The 23,202-nt window shown below is 32.9% G+C and overlaps 1 protein-coding gene across 1 annotated transcript; it reads right to left on the bottom strand.

The window, feature by feature from the left end:
* Positions 1-218: 218 nt before the first annotated feature.
* On the bottom strand, positions 219-4,209 carry LOC139519104 (uncharacterized). The gene is made up of 5 exons (XM_071310906.1): positions 3,977-4,209; positions 2,972-3,227; positions 2,531-2,665; positions 1,067-1,727; positions 219-572 (listed from the first exon to the last, which is right to left on the bottom strand). Exons 1-5 carry the CDS (start codon positions 4,066-4,068, stop codon positions 265-267), a joined length of 1,452 nt encoding a protein of 483 aa, XP_071167007.1. The 5' UTR covers positions 4,069-4,209; the 3' UTR covers positions 219-264.
* Between the last annotated feature and the right edge of the window lie 18,993 nt (positions 4,210-23,202).

Here is a 23,202-nt window from a genome sequence, read left to right as displayed (position 1 = left end):
ATTCATGCATTCAAATGTGCTAAAAAATATTTACATGTTCTTTCAAAAATTGTTTCTCCGATTTTGATTCTTAAAATAAAAAAGAGATACGTGTGGACAATAACGGTACCAATTTTATGACACCATACACGCATTGTGAAAATTATAGTCTCTTCAGTGATGATCGAGGCCAAAATGTTTAAAGTTAAATAATAAATGTAAACCTAGTAAGACGCCAATAAGAGGACTTCATATATTTTATTAAATGGAAATTTTAAAATGATCTCAAAGTTCAGAACCGACACAATGATGACATGTCAAAATGTTATCCGGATCAACCTCTCTCTTTATCGATAACAACCGTCTATAATGTGGTCCCCAATAATTTTGTTGCCAATCAGGCATGTATTCTGCAGCTTCGTTAACGTATGTTCCATTGCCGTATGATATTAGGCGTTGACTGAGTTCTTTTCCTTTTTTAATATAGAAGTCCTCACGTTTGATGTCAGGTATCGCCACAACACATCCAAGGCATAATCTGGCATGTCTAAAACCTGGATGGGTCGGAGTATCACTAAAATCAGATACTTTTCCTATAAAGAAAACAGTTTATATCTGTTAAATTGTTATTGCATTCAAGACATTCAAGACCAGAGAGCTGATGAAAACTGGTTAAATTTGAGTATCAAAGATTCCTTATTATACCCGTTGTCATTTTCTTTTCCACTTATTACTTTGAATGTCTCCTTGGTTCTTCTGCCCCTTTTTAAAAACGTTTCACTATTTAACATACATTGGAATGTTACTCAGAGCTGTATAATTTTTAAAAAATGTTATAATATTGCAATATAACCATTATTTCTTCTAATAATATTACACCTAAATAGGCATGTAAAAGTTAGCGCATAATTTTTCTTTGGTTTCGAATGCCTTCCGTGCTCAGTTTTTTGTTCCCGTTTTCATATTTGCGAAATAGGACAGAAAAAGTTTGCACTCCATGCGAAGGACGTAAATGGTAAATTGATCAAATTAATCAAACTAAAAAACTAATTAAAGTTACACAAAAGATTAAACTGATAAAACCTACCTCCTAAATGTGTTCCAACACAGGCATACAGCGGGTTAGTGGCATTAATCGGCCGTGTCATAGTATCAACAATAAAGTCGAGAAAATTTGTGTCCATTCCCGCCTCCTGTATAAACGACCCAGTGACGTACACTCTGCTCCATGGACTGGCGGTCATAACGCTTCCAAAGCCTTCCCAGAAGGTAGAGATGTTCCAAACAGTGTATTCCAATCTCCATTCGGGGTGGAAATCATTCCATAAATCCATGTATTTCCTACTGGAATCATTCCATCCACCATAGTGGCAATACAAAAACCCTAAAGTGCCGATCACAGAGTCGTTAGTTTTAGTGGACTGTTGTGCATTTGAGAGAAAGGAATATCCTCCCCATTCGTTAGGCATTCCTTTGACAAAATTTGAATAAAATAGCATTACCTCTTGTCCAACTGAGGAATTTCCATTGATGGATAACGGATAAGACATAGTAACCTTGACATATTGATGTTTGACCTTGTAAAGTTTGAAAGTAAACGATGATACGATACCAAATGTTCCCCCACCGCCTCCTCTAAGAGCCCAAAAGAGTGAATTGTCTGAAGACGTAGAAAAGCTGCCATCTGGATTAGTTACATGTGACATATGATTGGTGCACTTAATAATACTCCCGTTCACTGTTATGACCTGTTCAGATACAAATAAATAATATATGTATATACGAACTAAAAAGCATACTGAATCTTATCTGGAAGTTTCATGTTTTTTTTCACAAATTGATTTTGTTGATTCCATCTACATACTTCATAAGACGAAAATTGTTTTCAAGTTTCATGTCCCGATGTAGGCATATTTGGAACAAGTGGACACTGCCAAAATACATGGTCCCAAAGCTGCATACTAGTATTTATAGAGAGGAAATAAAAATAAATGCAAAGCATATATGGCCTGTTGTGATTAGTTCAAGGTTTCAAAATACAAGTATGTTTACAAGGACAATTTAAAACATATACTATATATTATTATTAGTGATTTCACATGTATGAATGTGTAACTATTCTTAATGGCATACTCGATTTATCAAAAAAGTGTTAAGTATGGAATTTATGTTCTACAGTTTTTCTCCGTTCGTTTCTTGATGTGTTTGAGCTTTTGATCTGGTCATTTAATTAAAGACTTTCCGTTTTAAATTTTCTTCAGAGTTCTGTACTTTTGTGATTTCCTTCTTTCTATGGAGTATAAAAAGATTGGTAACTAGAATCCAAAATGTCATGCATCTGTTTAAGTTAAAATCCTAACCAAACAAGGAAAACTGCAGTTACCACGTATGTAACATTTGTTTCGGACACGGGACCGATATAATTATGACGATTCTTAAATATATCAAATGCTCTCTTGTTAATAGTTGGATGTGATGTGCATTCGGTAATATTTTCCAACTTAGTTTTGTTTTGTTCTAAAAGAAGAGATAAAAAAAAACCCAAGCTAACTGTCATTTCCAAAACTTGATCAACTGCCAATCCCAACATCCGGGACAGTATGCTATGTCCTCCACCTAGTGTGTAGCCACTAGGGGACACTGTCTGAGAGCTGCCACCGACAACAACTCTGTTATATTTATCTACCTGCAAAACAAAGCAAAATATGATTATCTAAAAACTTGTTTATTGCTACAATTAATATAATTATAAAGAGGAGAGAAGAAATCGGTCTTATATTTTTCGACATTTTGACACAGCCACTACTGAAAACTTTCCTAGTCTGTTATGTGATGCTATTTATCCGACTATCGTATCTTAGGATCATGTAAGTTTCTTATATGCATGAAAAATAACACACAAGTTTATGACAATAATTAGTATTATCAAAGCATATAGTTTTGTATGCACGATGGTGGTCTTCATTAACTAGACATATATATGCATACATACTTCTTGGTAAATCTCTTGCCAGTTTGCTCCACCTTCGACTGTTAATTCACCGTCCACAGATCTTGATGAACTTAACTGTACATTCATTTTTCTCATGTATCCCAAGTTTATCTGAATACTACCAGACCAACTTGATCGACCAATATAATCGTGACCAGACGACTTCACGACCACGTGCAGGTTGAATTTCCTGGCAAACAACATCGACTGTTTGATGTCGTCCGTTGAAAGAACCATGACAACGATTGCTGGAAACCTGTAAACGTATCTTTTATTAATTTTATGATTATATATGTATATATTAGTAATTTACTGTTTATCATAGTGTACATTTCAATTTGAAATATAGATCCCTACACCATATTGTTCTTATTGACAAACTAATTTAGATTTATGCCTTATCCTTACAAATAATGGTTACACTATAGTCCCATAGATTGAAATGAAATTCTTCTGGTTATAGCTACATAAATGTTATCAGCTCCTTACATTTTTAAGCCCGTCCGGAAAACTGTAGTATTTTGTCACAAGAAGCGGTAATACTGAGATTATCTGAATTAGCTACTTTTTGTTATAAAAATCGGCACAAGAAAGTTGAGTGAGAACGAGAGATTTTTATTATTCGGTTTTAAAAATGAATCCAAATGACAATATGGGCACCTTCCTAACAAACCTGTTTATAGTATTCATGCATACCGTCATTATATTATAGGTTATAATAATTAAAAATCAAAAGCGTTTATGAAGGATCCAAATAAAACATTTTTATGGGGTTTCAAAATTTTTAATCCATTTTAAAATACTTCATCAATAAATGAAAACAAATATTTCGTACTCGTTCATCCAATCACAGAGCTCCTAAATTGATTTCCTTCAACTGAATAGTGTACACAAAACGATATCATAGAGACAGAGAAATGAAAACTACTAATAAATACTGTTTTTTCTCTAGTTTCTACGGCAGGAAAATACTATAACTTAAATATTTATGTTTTTTAACATTACCTTGTAAATAATTTGTTGTGCATACTTATAACATCTGTGTATGTGTTGTTCGACGGGAGTACAACGTAACCATCAATTAAATGCTGGAACATTGAAATTTCCGTCAAGGACGGGAAACAATCATTGCCAGGGTAACACCGTTTGTTACAAGTTTTTGGTACTGCTGTAGTAAACACAAACAGTAATCCTGCAGTTATCAGTAGTTGAAATTGGCTGCATAAAAAAAAGTTTGGAACAATAAGGAGGTATATTTGTAACTGTGATGTATTTTCAGATTTATTTGATGGTCAAAAATTGAGTATACTCGTGGCGGTTGGATGTGCAGATCATATTCACTGTACAAGTCTGTAATTTATAACTGTCACCCAAGCCTAAACAGGTGCTTCATCATCCGGGTAGAGTCTATCGTTTCATTAGTGAGAAATTCATGTTTTTCAGTTAGCATGTACTCTAATAATTATGCTTTTTTCCCCAGTTCAATTCATCTATGGTTTCCAATTTCAACTCTGGCGTTATAAGCAGCCATATCACTTTAAGCTCTTCGTCATCTAATAAACGCGTAGAAATATATTTGTTACGGCTACAAATATCTGATAAAATTTCAATCTTGTTATTGATTCCAGGCAAATTAAAATTCAGAAAAATAACCAACTGCATATTTAATATTATGGAAAAAGAAATGAGCGTCAACTACTAAAATAAGTGTAAATTGATCAAACCAATTGTCGTTCGAAAAATGATTTAATCGAACTAAGAAAGGGAAAAAACAATTTTATAGCCAAACTGGATATACGTTACAGAATAACATTCATCCTAATTGAATTATAGTATAACAAATCCACACAATGGAGCTGCAGTTGTTTTTCCTGATATCTTCTTTTAGTTTTAATGAATAATTTCAGATCAGCTAAAATAATTTCCTTTCAACGTGCTCTTGTTTATTACACAAGCGTGTCCTTCTGTAGAAAAGGAACAGATCATCTGATCAAGACTGAAATTTAGGTAAAAGGAAAACTTGACAATTCTTTTCAACTATTTAAATGCAAACCCTTAAACATGAAATTAATATTATCACCATCAATATTTATATTACTTATTTGAATATTTATTAATGTCTTACCTTGCCATTTTGACTTTCCTTTTTCAACCATTCATGATTATGTAATTTCTTAACTACTATTAGATATTTTCCTATCTCAGCAGCTAAACTATTTAAACGGCCGGATAGTTTAATACTAGTGGACATTCGTTTGACAATGTATCAGTTCAGATCGAGGACAAAATTACATAAACATGGATAAACAATTAGAGATTGGGGTAAACATTACATAAAAAAGGAACCAAAAAATTAAAACGAAAAATCACATATTTCAAGGCAAGAATGATTAGTATGAAATTAAGGATGTTCCCTCGGAATTTGATGCGGGTGTCATATAAATGAGAGGTTTATCATTATAAAAGCAGGCTCAATCCACCATTTTCTACATTTGAAAAAGCCTGTACCAAGTCAGGAATATGACCGTTGTTGTCCATTCGTTTGATGTGTTTTGTCATTTGATTTTTGCCATTTTGATTAGGGACTTTACGATTAAATTTTCCTCGGAGTTCAGTTTTATTGTGATTTTACTTTTTGCTTACTTGTTTGAGAGTTTATATAATTCAGTGGTAGTTCACTACCTGGGTGTTTGCATCTGGCGACTTTAATGTGTTTACATGTAATAGTTTCCTTGATGAAGTACCATAACAAACTGTTTAGATAAACTCATCATATATACCAGGACTAAATTTACTATATACGCCAGACGCGCGTTTCGTCTACAAAAGACTCATCAGTGACGCTCCAATCCAAAAAGTTAAAAAGGTCAAATAAAGTACGAAGAGCATCGACCCAGTGGTTGTAAATAAACTCGTCATAGATACCAGGACTAAATTTAGTATATACGCCAGACGCGCGTTTCGTCTACAAAAGACTCATCAGTGACATACATTGATGAAATCTTTATTTTGAAATCGTACCTTAATGAAACGAAGCATCTTTAATGAAACAATATATTGTTTGTTGTTATTTGTCTCTGTATTTTCTGTAGCCAACGATGTATGTTCCTTTACGACTTATGACTCCGATTGCCACTTCGTCCATATTTACATTTGAAAACATGATTTACTACGTGACGTCATTAGTCTAATGCGTCATCTTGATTTATTATTGTATTGTGTATTTGCAGTATCAGCTGATAAGTATTTGAATATGATAACCGACAAAATAGGTAAATATTGACACTTAAAATGTCTGTGCTTATATTTGTGACATCTACAACTTTTGATTTAATAAATCTAATAACGAAATTTAACCAGGCAACTTCAACAAAGATAACACACAGAAGCATTTTGTTCGCGTATGAAATACAAATAGCGACTGAAAAATGTATTTAAGTGATGCAAGCTGCAATCAAATTTATTTAGTTTCGTTATAGATTGTTCGTCACCATTACGGATGCCATTATGACTTGAATGATAGGAATATTTCTTACACACAACTTTTTCTTTAAGACATTGTGTTTCCATATTTTCTTGATTGCCACCAACATTAATATATTCCATAACGCTCATTTACTTTATGTACTTGTTTGTTATTCAAGATATATAGATGACTACTTTCAATCCCGCCATATGTTGATTCGCCGGTTCAATGTCAAAATAAAGTACAAAGTTGAAAAGATTGAGGATTGAGGACCCTAAAATTTCGATAGAGAGAGAGAGGGAACCCTCGAGGTGGAAACCTCCTTTAGCAGTATCATCGATAAAGTGGTTTTGAATAAACTCCCCATAAACATTGTGAGATCTGCAAATTTAATTATAGCTCAGCGAAAAAAACCCGATAGCTTGCAAATTGTTCAAAAACAAGTTTGGTTTGCAAGCCACGAGTAATAAATAATTGGTGTGTCTTAAGTGAAAAGATGAATGTTCTATTATGTCTGTTTGTTTTGTCCACATATCCTTGTCAGTATAACGGAATTTGGTGCGACTTTCATACAAATGAGAGGTTTAGCTAGCTATAAAACCAGCTTCAATCCGCCATTTTCAACATAAGAAAATGCCTGTACCAAGTCAGGAATACGACAGTTGTTTTCCATTTGTTTTTGACATTTGATTAGGGACGTTCCGTTTTAAATTTTCCTCGGAATTTAGTAGTTTTGTGATTCACATTTTTCCAAATAGACATGTGCCTCTTTCATTTGTAGTAAAACGTGAAAATAACCTTATAAAATATATTTATAGTTGTTTAAAATTAGGATTGTAGATTTGACAATACAATATGAAAGTAGCCAGAGGACACGCAATCTAACATGTCTGAGTTCATTGATACTCAAAAACTTTTAACTATTTTGTCATATGTTTTATTAATTTCACATCATAATAAAGTTGGGTACCAAGTTTCAGGTTATTTGGTAACAAATTCATAATCTAAACAATCATAAGCGAAAATATCCGCCCGACACGAGACGAATGGACGAGCAACACAGAGACTGGAAACATTATGCCATTTACGTTTTGTTTACCATCTCATATATTTAGATCTTAAAAAACATTTTATTAAAATAAAGTATGTCAATAAAGGTTTTGATTTTGTTAATATTGCTGGTATTTTTAACGACCATTCTGTTAAAGAACAGATTCCTTAATATTTTGATAATACTGAGTTCCCTCTTATTTTTTATATTTACAAGAAATCTACCCGGAAATTTGTGTTTAATTATAGCCAATTGTGTAAAGATGTTAATATCAGTGAAAATACACCTACTTCACGTAATTGCAGTAATTCCAAATACATTTATGGACCCATTTCCCATGTTATAACAGGAGATCTTAACATCGTTCAAGACCGAGAGTTGAAATCATTCCTCAGTAAAGGACCTAAATATCGCCACCCCCTTTCAACTATTAATTGGAATGAGTGTCGTGATATCATCCACGACTCACTCCGTACTTACTGTTTGAAATGGATAAAACGGGAACAAGCTGACAAAAATCTTTGGACTCTTTTTTTAATTCAGTAATAAACATTGTTGATATACGTATTCAACATTTTAAAGAACATTTTACTCTAAACAATAACCACAATAAACCTATTTCTCGTATCAAACATCAACTAAAAGAACTAGCCAAGGAATTTGTTTTTGTCCCGGCCGATAAAGCTGCTAATAATATTATTATTGTTTGACGTAAATTTTACATTGAGGTTCTACAAAAAGAAATCACCAATTCACCAACATTCCAACTGACTCCATTTTCAGAAAACGACATCTGTAACAAACATAAACTTTTAGCTACCGCTTTACAAGAAGAACCAAAAACAATGAAAGTCCCAACTATGTATTGGCTTCCGAAACTACACAAAACACCTTACAAATATAGATTTATTTCGTTTTCAAGCCATTGTTCCACCACTAAATTATCTATTCTTCTTACCAGTACACTTGGTACAATCAAAAACCTGATAATAAATTGTTCAAATAAGGCCTTCGAAAATAGTGGAATTAATTACTTTTGGAGTGTCAAAAACTCGTTGGAAGAACTTGATAAATTGCATGCTTATATTGGTGATTTTGAATCTGTTCAAAGTTTTGATTTTTCTACCCTATATACCACATTGCCTCACATTCTCATTAAGAAAAAATTCACACACATAATTAAATGGGCATTTAAAAAGTCAGAATGTGAATACATATGTTCAAACTCTTTTAGGTCATTTTCAGTAGCAATAAACAAAAAACTATGTCAATTGGACATGCTTTGATACTATATCTGCTCTTGAATTTTTACTAGATAACATTTTTGTTCGCTTTGGAGATTCCATTTATCGTCAGGTTATCGGAATTCCAATGGGGACTAACTGTGCACCACTTATTGTGGACCTGTTTTTGTATTGTTATGAGTTACAATTTATGACAAAAATCGGCAAAGACCCATCGAAACAACATATGATACATAAATTTAATAATACTTTTAGATATTTGGATGATATTTTAGCTCTCAATAATGACGACTTCAGTATGTATTCTAAAGAAATTTATCCTGTTGAACTTACTTTAAATAAAGCTAATACTAAAAATGACCACTGCCCTTTCCTCGATCTTGATATATATATATCATTAACGGAAGGCTTAAAATTAAAATACTAAAATTTATGATAAAAGAGATGATTTCTTATTTCCTATCGTTAATTATCCATTTTTAGATGGTGATGTTCCCTTGTCACCATCTTACGGTGTTTATATATCTCAACTTGTACGATTCGCTCGTGTATGTAACAATGTTTTAGATTTTAACGAGAGAAATTTATGTATTACTGAAAAATTATTACACCAAGGTTTTCGATATCACAAACTAGTCAAAACATTTACTAAATTTTATCATCGGTATAAGGACATCATTCGTAAATATAGCTCAACATGCAGACTTCTTATACGTTCAGGTATTTCACATCCAATATTTTATGGAAATATTCTTTATAAAGCACAAAAATGTCAGTATTCACCTCAGAAGCTAACAAAACCTTTAAATAGACTTATTAAGAAGGGATATAGTTACGATACTGTTGTCAGGTCATTAAAGATTGTATATTTTGGCGTTAATATTGATTCACTTATAGGGTCTTTGCATCGGAACTAAACACATTTATTATTAATAAACCAGTTGTTGGCATGACACGGGTTATGTTCTTCTCATATATGTTATGATGGTATGATACTAAACCCCTCACGGGGAGGATTGTGCCTGATATTCATATGATGAAGACATAATATTTCAATCAGTTTAATTGAAGTTCGGAGCTGGCATGTCAGTTAACTGCTAGTAGTCTGATGTTATTTATGTATTATTGTCATTCTGTTTATTTTCTTTGGTTACATCTTCTGACATCAAACTCGGACTTCTCTTGAACTGAATTTTAATGTGCGTATTGTTATGCGTTTACTTTTCTGCATTGGCTAGAGGTATAGGGGGAGGGTTGAGATCTCACAAACATGTTTAACCCCGCCGCATTTTTGCGCCTGTCCCAAGTCAGGAGCCTCTGGCCTTTGTTAGTCTTGTATTATTTTAACTTTTAGTTTCTTGTGTATAATTTGGAGTTTAGTATGGTGTTCATTATCACTGAACCAGTATATATTTGTTTGGGGGCCAGCTGAAGGACGCCTCCGGGTGCGAGAATTTCTCATTACATTGAAGACCTGTTTGTGACCTTCTGCTGTTGTCTGTTCTATGGTCGGGTTGTTGTCTCTTTGGCACATTCCTCATTTCCATTCTCATTTTTATAGTCATGTGACCGTTACGTCATCAACGTTTTTTCATGGGTTTTCTCCGGTTGAAAATTGAATTTATATTTAAAATTTTAAGAAAATAACATAAAAATTGTGATGCATACTTTAAAATAACCCGCTACGCGGTTATTCAGTATGCACCACATTTATCATGTTATTTCTTCACAGACAGAAAAATATTACAGTCATTCCTTAAATAGCTTGTTCAAATTATTTGTTTATAAAAACAGTCATAGACGACGTATGCATTCTATTTTTTGTAGCTATAATCTCGCTTTCCTTTCCTCAATCAATATAAATCACTTGATTTAACTTATGAGCAACAATACGAGTTCAACTAATGCAGAAACAAATAGCTTACCCGAGTACATTTAATTTAAGTGGAATTTGTTAGTCTTGTGGGTTTCCTTGCAGTAACTGGTCCGTCGTATAAAATTAGACTATACAATTGAGTATAAACAACACACAAATAGAGTAGCCGAAAAAGAAGACATTACGGTAGAAGACACGATGAACATAGAGGAGCAACAGATCCTGCGTTCATAACGAACTTAGGTAAACGTAGGAAGTTATAAGTCATCATATTTAATCCAGAATTAACACGACGAGTGAAAAGAGACAACGATACTTCTCCTTTTACAAAAGTGGGCTTCTGAACAGTGCAAGTACAACACTGAATGTTTAAAATATACATTAGCTACTCAAACAATATAGATTATAAACTACACCTAACTAATAATATCAACGGACCCTAACTGTAGGGGTGAAGCCAAAACGAATCCATATACTTTAGAAGTGCAAGTACAACAACAATTAAAATATTATGGATCCTTAAACTGACCTGATACTTAAATGTTAACCGGTAAACTGTGTAAGTCAATGAATGTTAACCGGTAATTTGTGTAAGTCAATGAATGTTAACCGGTAAACTGTGTAAGTCAATGAACTAATACTTATCCATAAATGTTAACCGGTAAACTGTGTTAGTCAATTAACTATAAGTGATGAGATGTGTTCAAGATGTACATTTAAATGAGATTTGCAAAATAATGCAATTCGAATTCTCATTTTTGGTTTATAAAAAAGAGACAGAGGTCGAACGAATACCACTACACATTCAAAACCCGAGGAGAAACTACCACTTAATGGCAAATCACGAAAGACGACGAAAAGAGAAACAATGCCTCTAAAACTTCATACAAAACCTAAAGACTGAGCAACAGGGTCATGATTACTGGTAGTGATACCAGATGCCAAATCGGACCTTAAGTTGAACAATGGTGATATCGACGAAGCCATTCAATCGTAAAAGAGGGACAAAAGATATCAGAGGGACAGTCAAACTCATAAATCGAAAACACAACATAGAAAACTAAAGAATAAACAAACGAACTCCACCAAAAACTGGGGGTGATCTCAGGTGCTCCGGAAGGGTAAGCAGATCCTGCTCCACATGTGGCAGCCGTCGTCTTGCTCATGTTATAACAAATCCGGTAAATAGTCTAATTCGGTAGGTCACATTCATAAAAGGGAAGGTGGATTGTAGTTACGACGTAAGAAACATATCCGATATCATCTGTTAAACGGTTATTCCATAACGGTCAACCAACTCGTGATGGCGTCCGTAAAATTTACGAAGGGATGATTTCAACTTCACCATTTGGAACTCTTGGTTTAATAGCTTCCTTGTGAGCAGTAACCCTCTATCATGAAATCATGATAGGAAATAAAACGGGAATATCGTATCAATTGGGATGCATATACCCCATATGCAGGTGTTGCTGGAATATTGCTACTTAGAAATTGAAAGTTCACAAGTGGAAAGCTGAAATCATCTTTTTTGTCGTAAAGTTTTGTTTCCAACCAACCCTCATTGTCAATTTCTAGATGTAAGTTAAGATATCGTAAATATACAAAGAAGATGTGGTTTGAGACCAAAATGATACAGCAATTAACAGAAAAGACATAAATGACATTGTATAAATATTAAATATTAACTGTTATGTATTTTAATGAATAAAATTGGAAAACTAAAGTAGCGCTTCTGGTTGTAATATTCTTTTATACGTTATTGATTTCCTGCTACGAATCTTATTTATTACTTATTATCCTAAATAATTCTAGTTTCATAAGTAAACACTGGGATTGATTTACATGTTAAACCAAATATAAGGTGTTACCAAATACTGCTTACCGATTTTTAAAAGTCAATATTAACAAGTAAACACTCAATCTACAATCAATATCCCATCACTTACACAATTAGAAGTGTATGTTCGAGACAGCTAGACGATGGAATGGTGGCATGTCAAATAAACACACCTTGGTCATAAAGATGTAACACTTCTAAAAGTGATGAGTTTTGTGTAGAGGAAACGCGCGTCTGGCGTATCAAATTATAAGCCTGGAACCTTTGCTAACTATTGATTACTAAACTGTTACATAGACATGAAAAGCGCTGCCATCATCCCTATCATGTTTTGACAATAATCTGCGTTCCCCTATATTCGTGTTCTGTCTTTTTTTTGGTTTCAGTTTGACGTGCAGGCTTTTTGTTTAAAGTCTTGATAAAAAAAAGAAGGGTAATTGAACTAATGAGTAAAATCCTTACCATATATTACGGTATAATTGGCCCGACGACACAATAATCATTATGCTTAGAAATCGTTCTACTTTAACAAAATATTTGTATTTAAATCAAGACAATGAAAGGAACGTGGATAACTTTTTTTTCCTTTCAGTTTCCAATAAAAATTATTATCATATATTAAGACTAAATAACATGATTTTTACTGTATGATAATAGCATTAGATTAACGTAAATTCCATATTTTTCGAATTGGTGCTTAGCGGGCTGATATGAAAAGTTTATCACATGCTTCGACTGTTATCACATGCCTTTCCGTTACGTTATCGCATGGCATTCCGGTGACACTCGGCAAATTCCGGAAAATACACCTCAATGCTACATTTTCAGTGAAAAACATAACAAAGTAGTGTACAAAACAATTATTAGGATACTGGAAAGTATATTGTGTAAAATAATAAAAAAAAAAAACAAAAACAAAAACAAAAAAGACAAACAAATTATTAAATAAATGCATTTTTAAAAAGTTTCAAACATAATTTAGAAAGTTACTTTTAAAAAGTTGACTTTACCAAACAGTGTTCATTATGCATATTGCTGATTTTTTGTTGTTGTTAATTCGTCCACATTAAAATTATTTTCTTCTCTGTTGAGGCATATGATAAAAAGATTTCATTTCGAAAGTACTAAATTGGGGTCCGACGTCCGTGTACTTTTCACTCTTTGAACTTCTATTTGGAAACCACGTAAATGGATCAATATATGAATCTGTTATTTTTCTCCAGTGTTGAAGCATATGATAAAAAGATCATAACATATCATTTTTCATATCGCATGTATTATCAGCCCTCGAGTCATGCCATGAAATAATCTGATAGCATTGCATAAATTTAAAACTAGATAAACATCATTCGGTATATTTCATACCTGTTGAACAGACCTGAGTACCGTTCCAGGATTTATTAACTTCTTGAAAGATGATATCATCAACTAGTGATACTATTATTTGGAAACAGATAAGAGCGAAATAATACATAAAGTCGAACTATTTTAACGTAAATTAACGTAAGAACACAATTTACTGTACACAATTATTTTAACAAATAGTTTTATTTGAAATGTACTGATTGTGTCATTTGGACCAGGTGTGGATTCGCAGTGTTGGTGATGCATGTTTAAAAAGAGACGCGTACGGTATCTCACCTTTAGGATCTCATGCAATTTGGTAGTGTTACCTTGATTTGTGTAAAATTTATCGAAATGTCTCTTCTTGCTATATATATATATCTTAAGAAGACTAGTTAAAATAACGAGTCATTTAATTTTTATTTGCGTGAAATGTTTGCTTCTATGTTATTATGTTTGTTCTACTTCGACTTATGATTTTGACTATCTCTTGTTATCTTTTTATTGTGAATTTTTTGATTAAGTGTTTTAGCTACTGTAATAAGTCACAACATAAGAGCTTCATCTTGATTTATTATATCCGAACTTATTTGCGAAATCAGTTGATAAGTATTTGAATATGATAACCGACATAAGTAAGTTAAACATTGACACTCAAAGTAGAAATGTCTGTCAAGGCTGAATTTGTTTGGGTTTAATGACTAATGTTAACAGTACACTTTAAACAAAGAAGACACATACAACATTCTTTTTGTTAATAAAACCCTACGTACGGAAAAGGCATGAAAATCAAAGTGAGTGAAAACTGTTCGTCGACGGGCTATAACATGCATCAACAGTAAAGAGAATCTGTCAACATCATGGCAAAATAAAAATCAACAGGAAGCGACCTGTTTATCTCGATTGTGACCAAATGAAACTAATCACCGAATTGTACTTCTATGAGTAACAGGTACTTCTAGTTTGGCTCCACTTGCAAATCAGTTGAAAATTACTCACTCTTGTCCCTTCTGATTAGATCTTATCTCAAAATAACAGACAAAATACGTAAGGTACCAATCTAAGAATAACCACAGTAACTAAAGCTAGTTCAAATCCAATATTCAACTAACAAGTCTAACATATGTTCGAAGACGACAATATAAATCAGCACTTCTCCAATGGACAATGTTAAGGACGTATTAAGCTAAAAGCATTCGTGCTGGATTATAATAGTTATATAGACTTGTAGACTGAGCGAGTAGAAAATTGAAATTGTTTTGACGTGCTAAGCACTGCTATGAAAGTAGAATACGTCCCTTAAAAGAAATATGCAAATACCGTAGCTGGTCCAAAACCATTGGCAGTTCCGTCTACATCATAGACTGCATATTGTCTAGTATGACAAATTGAGGGATTTATTTTGAACTACAAGACTTTTTTGTCTGATGATTAAGCTTTTGTTAGTGTTTTGCATTACATTACGTACTTTGAAACGCAAGTGACTGTTCAAAATAAATAAAAATGTAAAGATTTGCGCTACGTTACTTATATACAAGGGCAATATGTAAAAACAATATTAACATTGACGAAGCTTTAAGCCAAAATAGTTATCAATACGATTATTTATGTTATATATTAGTCCACTTTAATAAAATTATAATAGCTATCATCTAAATGTTTGCTCTCATATCTACTTTCAAACGTTAATTTTTCTTCATACAATATACTTCTGACTTGTGACTAATCTGTATGCATAGTTTATCAGCTTCGATTTATATTTTCAAAACTCCAGTTTAACCCTTGTTGTCATGTGAGATTCTTGTTGCGTAACGTCTTGTTTGTTATTGTTTGTCTCTGTATTTCCTGAAGACAATGGTGCTGTTAATTTTTTACGACATATGAATTATATTGCCACTTCTTACTTACTTTCAAAACATGAATTACTACGTGACGTCATTAGTCTAATGCGTCATCTCCATTTATTATTTAATGGTATATTTTCAATATCAGTTGATACGTATTTGAATATGATAACCGACTAAAATAAGTAAATATTGACACTTAATACACATTGAAGGCTGAAAGTATTTTGGGTTTTATAACTATTTTTAACAATGAACCTTCAACAAAGATGACACACAGAAGCATCATATTAATGTATAAAATTTAATTACTAACTTTTTTGTTTTTAATTAAGCAACATACGACCGAACATACGATATCCCACTCTATCTATTGATAAAATTCAATTTCACCGACGTCATTGGCTTTGAATAGCAGGTTATAGCATCACGACTTTTGTTACTTCCCTTTAAGAACTTTGTTTGACAAATCATCAGCCTTGGAACACATCGTTTTAAAACAAATGACACATGTCCCACTCACGCTATCTAACATTTCCAAGATCAGCGTAAACTTAGATCTATTTTCAAAATAGTCATATATTTAATTCAATTTCGCATCAAAATGAGCTTGTTTACGAAGTCTTAAGTTATTTGATAACAACTTTATAGCATCTTCGATCAGATTTTGATTAGGTTCGTGTTTCCCAGTCCGAAGTATTCTATGTTGTGTTTTGTGTTCTAGTGTTTGTCTGTTTGTCTTTTCCTTGTTAAACCATGTCGTTGTCAGTTTAGGATTCTATTTTCGACTTATGAGTTTGAATGTTCTTCTGGTATCTTTCGCCTCTCTTTAAATTACCATAAAGACAAACTTCCATCCAATAAACGAACGAATAACACATAGACTTGGGAAACATAATGCCATGTACATTCGTACGTGTGAGCAACATGAAAATGAAACTTAAACCTAAGGTTTTAACCTGTTGGGTTTTTTTTGTAGATATAAGATGTGTTAAATAAACTCATAAAAGATACCAATGAGATACCAATTCATCCAACAGCAAGTTACAAAGAGCCCCTAAAAATGACTAGTGTAAAAACGGGGAAAACCCAACTGTCTAATGTAAATTAAACAAAGCGGGAAACGAGAAACACTTATGAACCACATAAAAAAACGATAACCACTGAAAATCAGATTTTTGACTTGGGACAGGTGCAAAGACATTCAGTGGGTTTAGACGTTTTAATAGGTACCAACCTTCACCCTTACCTGCAACAATAGTGTAACATGACAACATAGAAAGACATACTATGAAATATCAATTGAAATTGATTTACGCATTCAAAAGATATATTTAATAAAAAAAAAACAATTGAACATACAATGAACATTTGATCTATGATACAATGTAAATACAAAATCAACAAAATAAGGGGCTAGATGATTAAATGGCCAAATTAACACACAAGTTCGATTTGAGAGTACTTGCAGTTACTGAAAGCTAGTTAAAGGCAAAAACAACTAATAATTAAAAATCATGCACCAGAGACTAAAATCAACACATGAATGTTTTAGAAATCTTACAATAACATGTTTTAATTGTTTTGCTACTACAAAGAAGCTATCATAAACCAAGCTTGTATGTATCGTAGCTTGCTACAATCTCGTTTCAGTATCCACAAACAATAGCTATCACTTCATATAACTTATGAGCAACAATACGTGTACTACAACAAATGAGGAGACAAATGACCTACCTGAGTGCATCTTGTTTATTTAGAGTTTGTTAGATTTCTGTCTTTTTTTCTTGCGGTATTTGGTAATAAACCCCGACCATGTGGCTGCTCGTGTAGGAAAAGAAGGCGACACTCTTTGGGGCTTGATCACTGATTATAACTTATTATCGGATTTGAACCATTATTAACACGAGTAAAAGTAGTTGAGACAACACTACTTCCCCTTTTAAAACAGCAAGCTTTTGAACAGTGCAGGTACATCATAGCATATATTTAACAGATACATGCTTACTCACACAATTTGAATTATAAACTAAACCAAAGTAAAACTATCGAAGGATCATATAACCAGCTGTAGGGGCGACACAAAGAAGTATCCATGGACATTAGCAGTGCAAGTACTACTACAATTAAAATATCACTGATGATGATAAATGATGAGATGTGTCCGAGTTATTTATTTGAATGATATTTGCAAATAATGTTATTTAAGTTATGAATGTTGGTTTATAAAAAAGAGACAAAGGTCGAACGATTACTAATTAGACATTCAAAACCCATGAGTCGAGCAAAAATAGAAAGACAACAAAAAACAAACAGGTCCTCCAACACTTATTACAAAAATATAAACCGAGCAACATAAACCTCATCCGAAACTGGTAGTGATATCAGATGCCAAATCGGACCTTAAAGTTTAAATAGAAATTGATAACATCGACGACCAACAACCGTAAGTCGTCTCCGTGACTTCGTTCCAGCAAAAACATAAATGACATTGTATAACTATTAAATATTAACTGTTATATATGTTAATGAATAAAATTGGAAAACTAAAGTAGCGCTTCTGGTTGTAATATTATTTTTAACGTTATTGATTTCCTGCTACGGATCTTATTTATTACTTATTATCCTAAATAGTTCTAGTATCATAAGTAAACACTGGGATTGATTTACATGTTTAACTAAATATAAGGTGTTACCAATTACTGCTTACCGATTATTATAAGTCAATATTAACAAGTAAACACAATTTACAATCAGTATCACACTACTTACACAATTAGAAGTGTCCGTTTGAGACAGCTAGACGATGGAAATAACAGTGCATGGTGGTGTGTCAAATAAGCACACCTTGGTCATAATAGTGCTGTTACACTATTAATCACAAGAGTTTTGATTAATATGCCTTCATTGAAAACAACTTTCAAGTACTTGAAAGACATTTTTGACCGGAACTTATCTAAATACTACATTGAACAGTACTGAAAAGGGTTGCTATCATCACTAGATTTCTATCGTTGGTTTCGACTTTGATTTATCTGCGTTCCCCTATGTTCTTTGTTTTATTGTCACGATTTTTGATTGACTTGAAGTAAAAAAGGGAGGGAATCAAACTAATTGGCCATCTACAAAATCATTATGCTTAGAAATTGTTCTACTAAAACAAACTTTGTATCTATATCAAGCCAGTCTCAAGATCATAGATAAAAAAATTATTTCCACTACCAATATACTATAATAATTGAACACTAATAGTCATCATTCGATTTAGTTCATACCTGATATACCAGACGCGTGTACTGACCCGGGATATATAAACTTCTTGAAATTTTATATCATCAACTAATGATGATACTATTCTTTAGAAACAGATGAGAGCGAAATAAGGCATAAACACCAAAGTGCAACAAAAACAAACGCCAACAGATATAGAAACTAACTATTTGATAACAACTGCCATATTCTTGACTTGCTACAGGACATTTGAAGAACATGTACTGGGTTGAACCTGGTTTAATGAGAGAGACTTACCCTGTCGAAGCGTACGATATTAAACCTTTGAGACCTCATGCAATGCCCCATTAGTATAATCGAAATCGAAATCGGAATTGCTCTTCTTGCCATGTAGATATTTATTGAGACGACTTGTTAAAAATATCGGCTATCATTGATTTTTTATTTGCATGTCACTTTATTAAAATGTCTGTTCTACTTCGACTTATGATTTCGACTATCTCTTATTATCTTTTAATTTCGAATTCTTGATTAAGTGTTTTAGCTACTGTAATAAGTTACCACTTAAAAGCGTCATCTTGATTTATTACATACGAATATATTTGCAATTTCAATTGATAAGTATTTGAATATGATAACCGACATAAGTAAGGTTAAACATTGACACTGAAAGTAGAAATGTCTGCCAAGGCTGAATTTGTTTGGGTTTAATGACTAATGTTAACAATACACTTTAAACAAAGATGTGCCATAAAACATTCTTTTGTTAATAAAACCTACGTATGTGGTAGTGATAGGAAACGTAAAATGCATGACCTCTAAGGTGAAACCTTGTTCGTCGATTGACAACAGTAGTATACAGCTGTACACAAGTCATAAATCAATTGAGAAAAAAAAACCAAATCCGGGTTACAACTAAAACCTAAGGAAACACATCAACTATGAAAGGAAAACAACGGAACAAATAAACATACATAGAAACGAACAATTTGACATCACTGCCATAATCGTGTCATGAAATGGTACATATAGTTCCTGTTCTGAATGCTCCATTATTCAAGAGAATCTGTTAACTTAATGACAAAAAAAACAACGGAAAACGACCTCTGTGCATTGATGGTGATACTAGTTGAACTTTAGTTGCCTACCCTTAGGGAGCACCTGTGATAGCCCGACGTTTTTTTTTAGGTAGGGTTCGTATTACTAAGTCGTTAACTTTCTGTATTTGTTTTGTCCCCGTCCTTGCTTCAACATTAAGCAGAACCCTGATCATGATTTACGCTTCAATTAGTCCGAGGAAAACAAACGTGTTTTATGAATCAAAGCAGAAAACTAATGACCCGTTTTTAGGCTGATAGGTTGAAACAAAAAAACAAACACAGGACTGCAGACTTCTGGTTTATTCATTCTAATGTGGCGGAGTTCTATCAGTTTGTGACCAATCTATTACAACTAATCTATATAAAAAAAAAAAGAAAACATACACAAGCTACCAATCTAAGAATAACGACAGTTAATGAAAACTAGTTCAAAGCCAATATTCAACAAACAAGTGTACCATGTTTTTGTAGACCACAATATTAATCAGTAGATCTCCCATAAACACTTTTAAAGACGTCATCAACTAAAAGCATTCCTGCAATGCTAGAATCTTCGTGTTGACCAGCTGTCGAAACACCATGAAATTAAATATCTGGATAGTAATTATATAAGCTTTTTGTTGAACTATGATGTTAATCAATGTATGTAGCAATAAAGTCAAATTGCATTTCTCCCAATATGGGCTTGGAATAATATAATCAACAACGTGGGTACCACATGTGTATCAGGATCTGCTTCCCTTCCGGAGCACCTCAGATCACCCCCCGCTGTTTTGGTGGGGTTCGCATTGCTCAATCCTTAGTTTTTTTTATGTTGTTTTCTATATACTGTTTTTTTTTCTTCTTTTTTTTATCAATTTTCGGGCGAATGTTAAACTCAGGGTAAAAATCGCAATCCGCGATGGCAATGGGTCAATGAGTTTATTTACATATTTAGATGTGTTGTACAATTTGTGGCATGCCAATGTTAATTTGAATATTGTGAAAAATTTAATTAGATTATTATTTTATTTTCAAGAGAAAATAACTAGTTAATGCGAGCAACCAAATTTATATTAGAATTTTTGAAAGAAATACTTAAATTTGGAACAGTATGGTGAGGTAGAATTAAGACATATTTCGATAGCCTTCATGTTTGCAATCCCTTGTGCGTTTTGTAGGTCTCCGATTGCAACTGTATGTGCAGATGTTGCTTTAGCGCATTTCTAGAGAATGTGATATACGTTTAATAACTCGCGTAAACATTTCTACGTTTACAGCAATGTTTATATAATTTATTACTAGGTACAACCAACACATTATGGATAATAATTTGACAATTATCTCACTTCCAAAGAATATTTTTAATGTTTTAATAAGTGTTTAAAAGTCGTGTCAACCTTTATGTGCAGGGGTTAATTTAGCGCATTTCTAGTGAACGCTATGTACGTTTAATTATTAGCGTGAACATACCTATGGTTACAGCAATAAAATTGAGAATGGAAATGGGGAATGTGTCAAAGAGACAACAACCCGACCAAATAAAAAACAACAGCAGAGGGTCACCAACAGGTCTTCAATGTAGCGAGAAATTCCCGCACCCGGAGGCGTCCTTCAGCTGGCCCCTAAACAAATATATACTAGTCCAGTGATAATGGACCCCATACTAGTTTCCAAATTGTACACAAGAAACTAAAATTAAAATAATACAAGACTAACAAAGGCCAGAGGCTCCTGACTTGGGACAGGCGCATAAATGCGGCGGGGTTAAATATGTTTGTGAGATCTCAACCCTCCCCCTATACCTCTAACCAATGTAGAAAAGTAAACGCATAACAATACGCACATTAAAATTCAGTTCAAGAGAAGTCAGAGTCTGATGTCAGAAGATGTAACCAAAGAAAATAAACAAAATGACAATAATACATAAATAACAACAAACTACTAGCAGTTAACTGACATGCCAGCTCCAGACTTCAATTAAACTGACTGAAAGATTATGATTTCATCATATAAACATCAGGTACAATCCTTCCCGTTAGGGGTTTAGTATCATACCATCATAGCATATATGAGAAGAACATAACCCGTGTCATGCCAACAACTGTTTTTAGAATAAATGTGTTTAGTTCCGATGCAAAGACCTTATCAGTGACTCAATATTAACGCTAAAATATGCAATCTTTAATGACTTGACAACAGTATCGTAATTATATCCCTTCTTAATAAGTCTATTCAAAGGTTTTGTAAGTTTCTGAGGTGAATACTGACACCTTTGTGCTTTATAAAGAATATTTCCATAAAAAATTGGATGTGAAATACCTGAACGTATTAGAAGTCTGCATGTTGAGCTATATTTACGAATGATGTCTTTATACCGATGATAAAATTTGGTAAAAGTTTTGACTAGTTTGTGATATCGAAAACCCTGGTGTAATAATTTTTCAGTAATACATAAATTTCTTTCGTTAAAATCTAAAACATTGTTACATACACGAGCGAATCGTACAAGTTGAAATATATAAACACCGTAAGATGGTGACAAGGGAACGTCACCATCTAAAAACGGATAATTAACGATAGGAAATGAAAAATCATCCCTTTTATCATAAATTTTAGTATTCAGCTTTCCATTAGTGATATAAATATCAAGATCGAGAAAAGGGCAGTGGTCATTGTTAGTATTAGCTTTATTTAAAGTAAGTTCAACAGGATAAATTTCATTAATATACATACTGAAGTCGTCATTATTGAGAGCCAAAATATCATCCAAATATCTAAAAGTATCATTAAATTTGTTTATCAGATGTTGTTTCGATGGGTCTTTGCTTATTTTTGTCATAAATTGTAACTCATAACAATACAAAAACAGGTCCGCAATAAGTGGTGCACAGTTAGTCCCCATTGGAATTCCGATAATCTGACGATATACGGAATCCCCAAAGCGAACAAAAATGTTATCTAGTAAAAATTCAAGGGCATATATAGTATCAAAGCATGTCCAATTAACATAGTTTTTTTGTTTATTGCTACTAAAAAATTACCTAAAAGAGTTTGAACATATATATTCACATTCTGATTTTTTGAATGCCCATTTAATTAGGTGTGTGAATTTTTTCTTAATGAGAATGTGAGGCAATGTGGTATACAGGGTAGAAAAATCAAAACTTTGAACAGATTCAAAATCACCAATATAAGCATGCAATTTATCAAGCACTTCCAACGAGTTCTTGACACTCCAAAAGTAATTTATTCCACT

Source organism: Mytilus edulis, chromosome 1 (assembly GCF_963676685.1).
Source record: "Mytilus edulis chromosome 1, xbMytEdul2.2, whole genome shotgun sequence".
In the NCBI taxonomy this organism is placed as follows: domain Eukaryota; kingdom Metazoa; phylum Mollusca; class Bivalvia; order Mytilida; family Mytilidae; genus Mytilus; species Mytilus edulis.
The sequence above is the reverse complement of the archived record's forward strand: the minus strand, read 5'-3'. Positions and strand labels throughout refer to the sequence as shown.

Bases quoted from the DNA above. Each gene is read 5' to 3' on its own strand.
- LOC139519104 (XM_071310906.1), bottom strand. From the start codon at position 4,068: ATGTTCCAGCATTTAATTGATGGTTACGTTGTACTCCCGTCGAACAAC. The intron at 3,228-3,976 runs GTAATGTTAAAA...ATACGTTTACAG, and splicing joins CACAACAAATTATTTACAAG to GTTTCCAGCAATCGTTGTCA. The intron at 573-1,066 runs GTAGGTTTTATC...TTTTCTTTATAG, and splicing joins TGTTGGAACACATTTAGGAG to GAAAAGTATCTGATTTTAGT.